At 40.8% G+C, this 11860-nt stretch overlaps 1 protein-coding gene across 2 annotated transcripts in view; it reads left to right on the forward strand.

Moving 5' to 3' along the window:
• The window catches only part of PUS10 (pseudouridine synthase 10), a 131721-nt gene extending 120545 nt beyond the window's left edge, over positions 1-11176 (forward strand). For both annotated transcript variants that reach the window (XM_069768897.1, XM_069768898.1), the window contains 5 exons: positions 762-814; positions 925-1042; positions 3465-3607; positions 7674-7773; positions 10668-11176. In XM_069768897.1, coding sequence (XP_069624998.1) covers positions 762-814; positions 925-1042; positions 3465-3607; positions 7674-7773; positions 10668-10706 — 453 coding nt within the window. In that variant the 3' untranslated portion in view covers positions 10707-11176. The remainder of the gene's footprint in view (positions 1-761; positions 815-924; positions 1043-3464; positions 3608-7673; positions 7774-10667) is intronic.
• The last annotated feature ends 684 nt before the right edge of the window (positions 11177-11860 follow it).

Raw genomic sequence — 11860 nt, forward strand, 5'->3', positions numbered from 1 at the left:
GGGGAAAAGGACGCTTTTTTATTCCTAAAATTTGATATATTTTTTTCACCACTTAGATAAAAAAGAACCTATATATTTTTGGTATCTGTGAACTCGCAATGACCTGGAGACTCATAAAGGCAGGATAGTTTTAACATTTAATGAACATGGTAAAAAAAATTTACTTTTTTTTTTTTTTTTTCAAATTCACCACTCTTGGAATCTTTTTCCAGTACACTATATGGTAAAATCAATGGTGTCGTTCAAAAGTACAGCTTGTCCCCCAAAAAACAAGCCCTCAAATAGCCATATTGACGGAAAAATAAAAAGGCCTGTGGGAAGAAGGGGAGCGAAAAACAGAAACACAAAAATATGAGAATCGCAAGGTCATGAAGGGGTTAATACTGTATTTGATAATGGCACAAATTTGTAATCTGACCTGTAAAAATCTGCCAGATTATTTACTACGGTGTAGTTTTCATTCAATTGCATATCTTTTTAATCTTACCCTTCTTTCATTAAGATGTATTGTGGCGAGGGGCAAAAATCTTCCATCTGACACACGCAGAGCTGAATATGTTTTGTAGACCCCTACTGCAGTACGACCGTGCTGTGCGATTTCTGCCCGCATGGTGCACTTTCAGGGAAAAACACAGACAGGAAAAATATGGCCGCCGCCTGAAGGTGTGGCCCTTGAGCTCTAACATTTACGGTATAACAGATTGGTTATAGATGTATAAAATATATATTTGTTCATTATTTCCTTATTTTTCATTTGGCAGAAAATAAATAACAATGACAAGATCAAAGTCCGGGATCTGCAGATTGTTTCTAGGTAAGGATTTGTACTTTCAGACACCTTTTGTGCCTTGTACGGCAGATTATTAAGTACAATTGTCAAGTGTATGTAATGGATAATATGTGAAATAAATGACTGTATTGAAGGGAGGCATTGGCACACATGAAGGAAGGTGAAGAAGAGAAGACTAAGTGCTACAGTGCACTCATCTGGACAGAAAGGACCATAGAGAAGGAAGACCTGGAATTTCTTAATGACTTGAAGGTTTGTATTACATATGGTAATTCGTATTGTGTGATGTATGATTCCTGCCTTGGACTATTGCAAAAATTGAATTTTGAAGGTCGATGATGCATTTTACGTTTAAGGGAATCTGTCAGTAAGACCAACCCTCCTAAGCCATCTATATAGGCATGTAGTTCATAAAAAGTTGAATAGAATGATACCTTAATGCCCACAATCCAATCTTGAGAAACTTAGGTTTTTCTTAATATGTAAATGAGCTGTTAAGATCTGTGGGCCGGACATAGATCTCCCTCAGAATCTGCCTCCAGAGCTTATTTTGAATGAAAGTGGGTGTTACCGGTGTGATGTCTGATGACTGACAGTCCGCTCTCCTGATTTACATGTCTTACACTGGTAACTCCTCCTATCATTTAAAGTAAGCTCTGGAGGCAGATTCTCAGGGAGATCAGTGTCCGGCCCATAGATCTTAACAGCCCACTTACATATTAAGAAAAATGTGGATTACTCTGGAATAAGACATCAGGTCACGGATATCAAGGTATCATTGTATTCAGCTTTCTATTACATACATGCCCATATAGACGGCTTAGGAGAGTTAAGTTTACTGACAGATTCCCTTTAATATGATTGAACAGTTTTATATTTTAATGTTATTTGGAAGACTTTCAGATATATAATAGTCAAAGTATAATATATAAAATAAGAAAGATGAGATTAATGGGCTCAGAACACACAGTCATAATGCTCAGTGACCCCCGGGCCTATAAATATGACTGGTGAATAAGCAAGTTATATAATATATAATAAATTTACCATCTCATAATACACCACAAAGGACCATAGATGTCTCAGACTGAGGGTCACTGGGAAAGCATGTTTAATTAATGTCTAGGAACGGAGATGCAAAAAAATCTAAAGTAAGAAAAAGATTCGCAAGAGAGCTCCTGCTGCTCATCTGAGACATAAAGGGAAAGGTATGGGGCAAGAAATCAAGGTAACTGGAGAAACTATGGAGCATAGGGACAAAGAATGTAAAAATGGGTAAACGGAGAAATCATTTGAAGATTTCAACATTGAAGACTGCGAGTTCGGCATTTGGTCAGGGATAACTTTTTAAGTGTATAAATTGTACAGTGAACCTTAAATAGCAATTATTGTACAGTTTCATGTATTCTTGATTAGTGATGGGCGAACCCCTGGATGTTCGAGTTTGGCTTCGGTTCGGGTACCACAACAATACCTGAACCCAGACCCCATTCAGATGAATGGTGGGCCCAAAAATCCATTATTTACCACACTGCCATCTGCTTGAGAGTGCGGCAAACACTGCCTCTGATCGGCGGTAAGATTGTTACCGGCGGTCAGAGACCTGTGGTTCCCACACTGTCAGATGTCAGTATCTGTCACCGGAGGTAAAAAGTTTACCTCTGGTCAAAGGCATCACCTCATGAGAGTGCCCAACAGCCTACGCCCACTGCTGCTAATAACAACAAGAGCAGTCAGCGGCTGATATTCATCAGCCTGCGCTATAAATACATAAAAATTGGCTTGAGTTCCCCTCTATTTTTGATAACCAGCATGGCAATACTGACAGCTGTGGGCTGCAACCCTCAGCTGTCAGCTTTACCATGGCTGGCTATCAAGAGTAGAGGGGTCCCCAAGCCTTTTTTTAAATTATTTAAATAAATAATTTAAAAAGAGAGTGAGTTCTCATCACTTTTGACAACCAGCCAAGCTATAGCAGACAGCTAGGGGCTGATATACTCAGGGTGGTACTGGGGCATGGATACTGCCTCCCCCAGCCAAAAATTAGCAGCTCGCAGCCACCCTGTGGCGATGGCAAGTTGGATTAATATTTGTGGAGTTGATACCACCTTTGTTTTGTCAAGTGACATCAAGCCCATGGGTTAGTAATGGAGAGGCATCTATATTGTAAATAAACACACAGCATGAATAAATTCCTTTATTTGAAATAAAAAAACACACTGTTTAACTTTTTATTTAAAAATAAAAAACAAAGTTATACTCACCTTATGCCCATTCTATTGAAGCCCTCGTCCCCTGTAAAAAAAAAAAAAAAACAGAAAATAATAAACAATAATAATACTCGCCTAACGCCCATTCCATTGAAGCCCTGTTCTCCTGTAAAAAAAAAAAAATTACAATAAAATACAACCATATCCCTCACCTGTCCAACATATTGTCCCATGCCGTAATCCATGTCTATGATAAGTGGTTTTTAACCTGGACTGTGCCAAGATGCGACCATCGAGGCTGAAACCTGACTGAAAATGGTGCCGATCCGGAACAGTAACACAGACTTCCTAGAGAAGTTCGGGGTCCGTACATTACTGTTCGGGTTCGCCCATCTCTATTCCTGATACATACTGTGTTTTCCAGAATTTACAGAACTGTTTTATATATAATATGTCATTTACAGGAATTAAAGCTCATACAAAAAACGCCCCTCCGAGTCCTCCACAGGCGACCCCTGGCTTCACGATCCAGAATAATTCACACTATGAAAACAGAGTACATGGATGAACACCATTTCCGCCTGTATTTAAAGACACAAGCTGGGACGTATCCTTTCTCAATTACTTCAACAAGCCCAAAGAAAACTGGGCAGAAGTTATGTTTTCTTTTAAGTGACATGCTTTACTTTCCAGGGAACACTGGTTCCCCAAATCTTCCATTTTTATAGTCAGATTGAAAGTTAGGAGTTACAAATATGGCAATTCGAATACATCTTTAGATAAATGATCCATTTCCCAACAACTAGTAACCATAACTTGTAATATTATTAATCTGAAGAAGCAAATAGAGGATACATTCAATTCTCATCTTCCTGTTGTCCATAGTTTCCATAGTCTTAGTTCTCCCCGCCATATACATTAGACTAACATCGGCCAAGCCCAATGATATTGATGAGTTTGACTAACAATGTAATATATATGAGGACCAACGACAGAAGATTGTCAGGGAGATGAGGATCGACATGTTCAATTCTGGACTGGCGATCCTTTTGTGCTCAAAGAAGGAATGTTTGGCAGTGACTCTCTCTTAGGGATCACAGGAGGGCTCGGCGGAGTGAGTGTTCCCGTGTATGGGAAAGTCAGGAGAGATAACCATCATTCAATTGACATGCTAAAAAATAAACAAAACTGGGCCATACCCTCCTGAATCTTACCGTCGAGAATCAGAGCGGTTTCTGTAAAGACCACAAGCGATGAGACCATCAATAGGCTGCAGAGGTCAGGTGACAGGAACAGCGCGTCATCGGATGTTTCTCTGTGTCATACAAGAAGATTTTTCTTTATTGAGGCGAAAATATTTCTTTTTTTTTTTTTTTTTTATGAAAAGTGAAATTGAAATTTCATTTTGTCACAGAGAAGCCTTGTGGGGTTTGAAAGCATTTCATGGCTCTTCAGAAAATGTGAAGAAAAATGTGGGTTTCCTTCAAGAGGTACAAGAACAGAATGCATTTTCACATCAAGCATGGCCACCATCCAAAAATTATGCACACAAGCCTAAAGTCACCGTCATGTTCATCTATACACTGGTTCACGCTATTGGTCATGTGACCCCAGCCTTATTGTATATAAATAATAAATAACTTGGCACTCAACTTGTTTGTGGTGATGGCTTTGAAAGGAGTTTTTTTTATTGCAGTCCAAAAAATAGTAAACGTTTCGGTCAACACAAGACCTTCTTCAGTAAAACCGACAGCAGTCGGTTTTACTGAAGAAGGTCTTGTGTTGACCAAAACGTTTACTATTTTTTGGACTGCAATAAAAAAACTCTTTTCAAAGCCATCACCACAAACAAGTTGAGTGCTAAGTTATTTATTATATGTTTACTGGTTTGGGGAACCTTTCTTGTGCACCAACACAGCTGTGCCACGATATATTTCACCCAGCCTTATTGTGACAAGAATTAGTGCTAACATCTTCTGCGTAAGGAAGAAGTCAAGAATGAAGGTAGGAGAGGTGGAAGGGCATGACTATGAGGGTAGGACGATGGTATGTCAGGAATAACCAGGTAAACTACAAGGTACATTCCATTGTGCGAAACAGAAAATGAAATACATAAAATGACAAGTTCGATTCCACTAGGTATTCCTGAAGATTGAGGTAGGCGATATCATCAAAGCCAACCAGTTTTTTACAGTAGCATAGTAACTTGAAACCTTCTGTTTTCTCTCCCTTTTGGCAGAATAGACATCTGAATGATACACCTTAAAGGGAACCTGTCAGATCCCAAAACGCTATTAATCTGCCAATATGAGGTAATCTTCAGGTTAACAAAGTTCCAAAGCTGACCGGCCGATGCACCGAAAGCCAGGTCACCGGGAGGAAATGAACTTTAAACAACTCCTCTCCATATTCCTGATTACAACATATGGAGGCTCTACAGTGAAAATGCTGATATATGGAGGTCCTAGGGTGGGAGTGCTGGTATATGGAGGTCCCAGGGTGGGAGTGCTGATATTTGGAGGTCCTAGGGTGGGAGTGCAGGTATATGGAGGTCCCAGGGTGGGAGTGCTGATATCTGGAGGTCCTATGGTGGGAGTGCTGGTATATGGAGGTCCTATGGTGGATGTGCTGATATATGGAGGTCCTAAGGTGGAAGTGCTGGTATAGGGAGGTCTGTTATGAACTGGTGGTTTAGTAGCATCATGGGACGAGCTCTGAAGGAGGTGGTACCTGTACTGACCGCAGTCCCTAAGCTCAACACAACACTAGAAGTAGCCGTGGGACGCTCCTATCACTCCCTAGGCACCTCGTCACAGCCTGAGAACTAACTACCCCTAAAGATAGAAACAGGAAAACTATCTTGCCTCAGAGAAAATCCCCAAAGGATAGATAGCCCCCCACAAATAATGACTGTGAGTGGAGAGGGAAATGACATACACAGAATGAAACCAGTATGCAGCACAGGAGGCCAGTCTAGCTAAATAGATAAAACAGGAAAGAATACTGTGCGGTCAGTATTAAAAACTACAAAAATCCACACAGAATTTACAAAAATCTCCACACCTGACTAAAGGTGTGGAGGGTAAATCTGCTTCCCAGAGCTTCCAGCTTAAACTGAATAATCCATACAGACAAGCTGGACAAAAACATAGAAAGCACAGAACGGATAAGTCCACAACCCGTGGAGAGAAAAGAGCAAGCAAGGACTTAACTTTGCTGAACTGGTCAGGATATCAGGGAAATCCAAGAGAGATGTGAATCCAACCAGGAACCATTGACAAGTGGCACTGGCTGAAGAGAGAGCCAGGCATAAATAGCCGAGCAGAAAGACAATCAGTGGAAGCAGCTGCAGACTGCTAAATCCAAGGAGCAGCCATACCACTTAAAACCACCGGAGGGAGCCCAAGAGCAGAACTCACAAAAGTGCCACTTACAACCACCGGAGGGAGCCCAAGAGCGTAATTCACAACAGAGGTCCCAGGATGGGAGTTCTGATATATGGAGGTCCTAGGTTGGGAGTGCTGGTATATGGAGATCCCAGGGTGGGAGTGCAGATATATGGAGGTCCTATGGTGGGAGTGCTAGTATATGGAGGTCCTAGGGTGGGAGTGTTGGTATAGGGAGGTCCCAGGATGGGAGTTCTGATATATGGAGGTCCTAGGGTGGAAGTTCTGATATATGGAGGTCCTAAGGTGGAAGTGCTGGTATAGGGAGGTCCTATTGTGGGAGTGCTGGTATAGGGAGGTCCTATGGTGAGAGTGCTGTTATATATGGAGGTCCAAGGGTGGGAGTGTTGGTATATGGAGGGTCCAGGGTGGGAGTGCTGGTATATGGATGTCCCAGGGTGGGAGTGCTGGTATATGGAGGTCCCAGGGTGGGAGTGCTGCTATATGGAGGTCCTATGGTGGATGTGCTGATATATGGAGGTCCTAAGGTGGAAGTGATGGTATAGGGAGGTCCCAGGATGGGAGTTCTGATATATGGAGGTCCTAGGGTGAGAGTGCTGGTATATGGAGATCCCAGGGTGGGAGTGCAGATATATGGAGGTCCTATGGTGGGAGTGTTGGTATAGGGAGGTCCCAGGGTGGGAGTGCAGATATATGGAGGTCCTATGGTGGAAGTGCTGGTATATGGAGGTCCTATGGTGGGAGTGCTGGTATATGGAGGTCCTATGGTGGAAGTGCTGGTATAGGGAGGTCCTATGGTGGGAGTGCTGGTATAGGGAGGTCCCATGGTGGGAGTGCTGGTATAGGGAGGTCCTATGGTGGGAGTGCTGGTATATGGAGGTCCTAGGGTGGGAGTGCTGGTATATGGAGGTCCCAGGGTGGGAGTGCTGGTATATGGAGGTCCCAGGGTGGGAGTGCTGCTATATGGAGGGCCTATGGTGGATGTGCTGATATATGGAGGTCCTAAGGTGGAAGTGCTGGTATAGGGAGGTCCCAGGATGGGAGTTCTGATATATGGAGGTCCTATGGTGGGAGTGCTGGTATTTGGAGGTCCTAAGTTGGGATTGCTGGTATATGGAGGTCCTACAGTGGGATCATGTGAACTCGTCAGTTCATGCACCCAATTACACTAATAATAAAATATTCACCTTATGCTTAAGGATTGCGTCCTGTAGAGATAAGGATACTTCCACTATGCAAAGTTTTACTTCCTTCACTATAATGCAGGTATATTAAGGAGTTTGCACATGGTGACTTTGGGAGAACTGTTCCAAATATCGGCTCCATGATGAAAACTACAGCTGATATCCTAGAGCTGGATGTGGAGGTCAGTGGTGAGATGTGTGCAGTATTGTTGTGTGTCCTCCTGGGAGTAGGGATGTACAGTTAGGTCCATATATATTTGGACAGAGACAACATTTTTCTAATTTTGGTTATAGACATCACCACAATGAATTTTAAACAAAACAATTCAGATGCAGTTGAAGTTCAGACTTTCAGCTTTCATTTGAGGGTATCCACATTAAAATTGAATGAAAGGTTTAGGAGTTTCAGCTCCTTAACATGTGCCACCCTGTTTTTAAAGGGACCAAAAGTAATTGGACAGATTCAATAATTTTAAATAAAATGTTCATTTCTAGTACTTGGTTGAAAACCCTTTGTTGGCAATAACTGCCTGAAATCTTGAACCCAAGGACATCACCAGACACTGTGCTTCCTCCTTTTTGATGCTCTGCCAGGCCTTCACTGTGGTGGTTTTTAGTTGCTGTTTGTTTCTGGGCCTTTCTGTCTGAAGTTTAGTCTTTAACAAGTGAAATGCATGCTCAATTGGGTGGAGATCAGGTGACTGACTTGGCCATTCAAGAATATTCCACTTCTTTGCTTTAATAAACTCCTGGGATGCTTTGGCTTTATGTTTTGGGTCATTGTCCATCTGTAGTATGAAACGACGACCAATCAGTTTGGCTGCATTTGGCTGGATCTGAGCACACAGTATGTCTTTGAATACCTCAGAATTCATTCGGCTGCTTCTGTCCTGTGTCACATCTTCAATAAACACTAGTGACCCAGTGCCACTGTCAGCCATACATGCCCAAGCCATCACACTGCCTCCACCGTGTTTTTCAGATGATGTGGTATGCTTTGGATCATGAGCTGTACCACGCCTTCACCATACTTTTCTCTTTCCATCATTCTGGTAGAGGTTGATGTTGGTTTCATCTGTCCAAAGAATGTTCTTCCAGAACTCTGCTGGCTTTTTTAGATTTTTTTTAGCAAAGTCCAGTCTAGCCTTTTTATTCTTGATGCTTATGAGTGGCTTGCACCGTGCAGTGAACCCTCTGTATTTACTTTCATGCAGTCTTCACTTTGTGGTAGATTTGGATATTGATAGGCCGACCTCCTGGAGAGTGTTGTTCACTTGGTTGGCTGTTGTGAAGGGGTTTCTCTTCACCATGGAGATTATTCTGCGATCATCCACCACTGTTGTCTTCCGTGGGCGCCCAGGTCTTTTTGCATTGATGAGTTCACCAGTGCTTTCTTTCTTTCTCAGGATGTATCAAACTATAGATTTTGCCATTCCTAATATTGTAGCAATTTCTCGGATGGGTTTTTTCTGTTTTCGCAGCTTAAGGATGGCTTGTTTCACCTACATGGAGAGCTCCTTTGACCTCATGTTTACTTCACAGCAAAACCTTCCAAATGCAAGAACCACACCTCAAATCCACTCCAGGCCTTTTATCTGCTTAATTGAGAATGAAGTAACGAAGGGATTGCCCACACGTGTCCATGAAATAGCCTTGGAGTCAATTGTCCAATTACTTTTGGTCCCTTTAAAAACAGGATGGCACGTGTTAAGGAGCTGATACTCCTAAACCCTTCATCCAATTTTAATGTGGATACCCTCAAATGAAAGCTGAAAGTCTGAACTTCAACTGCATCTGAATTGTTTTGTTTAAAATTCATTGTGGTAATGTCTATAACCAAAATTAGAAAAATGTTGTCTCTGTCCAAATATATATGGACCTAACTGTATGTGTGTCAGTATATTCTGTGTATGTTGCTTTAGATTATGTTGGTGCTCTATAAAATAGCTGTATATATATTCTGCAATGTGCACTTTTCAGTCTTTGCGTAAATGCATATTTCACAGTAGTTTGGGAGTCTTTTCTTAAGTTATGTCCATTTTGGACACTTTTTTTTTAACTGATGATGGGGTGTCCTTCTACTGTTACCCTTGTAGTATGTAAACAAAAGCGGGTCTACTTCAAAAAACTTATGGGAAAGAATTGCTTAATTTCTATTGTAAATTCACTTTGCTGTTTAGTCTTTTGAGCATTTTGTTTCCGCTTCAGATTTTGAAAAATACCTGGTGGGAATAAAAAAAAAAACAAAAGTGCATGTCACTTCTTTGAGCAGCTCCTGATGGAAATCACTCCAAACTAGGCACTGTCCAATCAGAAGGCTGCAAAAAAACACTATAGCAAAATAACTTTTCCAATATGTTAGAGGAAGTGAAAAAATCCACCCAAAAAAAACTTTTCAAAGAATGAGCACTTCATGAAGTAGAAAACTTGTTGCTAAACACCTCAAAATAATCTCTGTGTGCACGTGGCCTTAACATCCAGATATATTCTTTTTGTACATTTAATTACCTTGGGGGGGCCAAAATAAACCATTCCGTTTTATAAGAGCTCGGAACGTTTTTCTTTTTTTAACCTCTGAACATAATATTTCAAGGGCGTTTCATCATGACCTACGATTTCTTCAGTGCTTTGATTTATACTTGATATCTAACTATGAACATAATTTAATTTGTATACTCATTTCATAATATTTGTTTGCCTGCCTTTGATTTGGAACTATTTTCCTAATGCAGAGCTCCAAATCCCCCGCTGACCTCTACATACCCATAGAGGTAATTGGTAACATTTTGACTGCTTCTTTTAGCCATCACTAGGTAGCTTGTATACATGTGTCTTCACAGAGCTCCCCCTGGTGGCTACTGCATGCAGACAGTTTTTTACTTTATGTATGAATGGGGGGCTGGGGAAATGGAGAGCTGTAACAAATAAACTGAGCTCTTACTATAACAAAATTCGTCAGTGGATAATTTTGGACCTAAAAAATAAAATTCCGTTTACATCTGGAGAATCTCATTAATAGTTTATTTATTTCTGCTATTACCAGCACTATTAATTCTTTTCTTCTTTGTTTTGTTAGTCTGTAGATGTGGACTGGCCGCCTGCTTTAGAAGATTGACATTTACTTTGGCGTATGAATGGTGAAGCGAACTATATGTACAATGGCCCAACCGTGGATAATACTATGTAATTGGATCATGTTGGTCTGTCATTTTATGTAGTTTTACAATTACAGTCATGATACAGTAATTATGAATGAGTTACGTTTCAGGAAGAAAAATATAAATATGAACAAGGAAATGAATTATTTTTAATATATAAATAGCGTGCTGCAGCAAAGCATCTGATTAGACTTGTTTGGAAAGTATATATATTTTTTAGCAACGTACAAAATGATGGGGCATTTACAGGTGTCCTATGGAGATTCCACATGGATTACAATCGCAGAATTAAATGAATCATACAATAAGAAATGGATACATTAATATTTTCAGAAAGAATGCTGTGTACTCATATTTCACTGTATGTGCTATGTATAATTTGGGGTTTTAAATTTTATTTTCTATAATAAAATTCCACAGTTTCGCCATTTTTGTTGTTTACGGCAATGTAATACTTTTTTTTTCTTTTAGGGAGCTCCCAAGTCTCTACATACGGTTATTATGTTCTGTTTACAGTCACCTTTAGAAGGAGATCAGCTTCTGGGCCAAATTCTGACAGTTGACAACCCATTTTTCTCTCATCCATACTTGACGTTTATCACAATTTCTGTGTTCTTGTTTGTCCACCTGCCGTTTGAGGATTGACCAAAGGCTCTCAATGGGATTGAGAACCAGGGAGTTTCTTGGCCACGAACCTAAAATTTCAATATTTTGTTCCCCATAGTCAATCACTTATCACTTTCACCTTCCGTCATGGTGCTTCATCATGCTGGAAAGAGCATTGTTCATCACTAAATTGTTCCTCAATTGTCGGGAGATGTTGCTCCTGCAGGGTGTTGAGATCTCATTCTTTATTCATGGCTGTGTTTTTAGAGAAAATTGAGAGTGAGCCCACACCTTTGGTGCTGCTAAGGTTTCAGGATGTTGTTGGAAAAACACAGAACTAATGGTAGCGCTCAACTGTTCTTGTCCAAACAATCATTTTTCGCAAAAAGTCGTAAGGGGGCTTCATCAGAGAAAATAGCTTTCCCCCAGTCCTCTCCAGTGCATTCCTATACTTCCTGTATACTGTCAGTCTGTCGTTAACATTTTTCTTGCAAAGAAGTGTCTT

This window comes from Ranitomeya imitator, chromosome 5, assembly GCF_032444005.1.
Source record: "Ranitomeya imitator isolate aRanImi1 chromosome 5, aRanImi1.pri, whole genome shotgun sequence".
Lineage (NCBI taxonomy): Eukaryota > Metazoa > Chordata > Amphibia > Anura > Dendrobatidae > Ranitomeya > Ranitomeya imitator.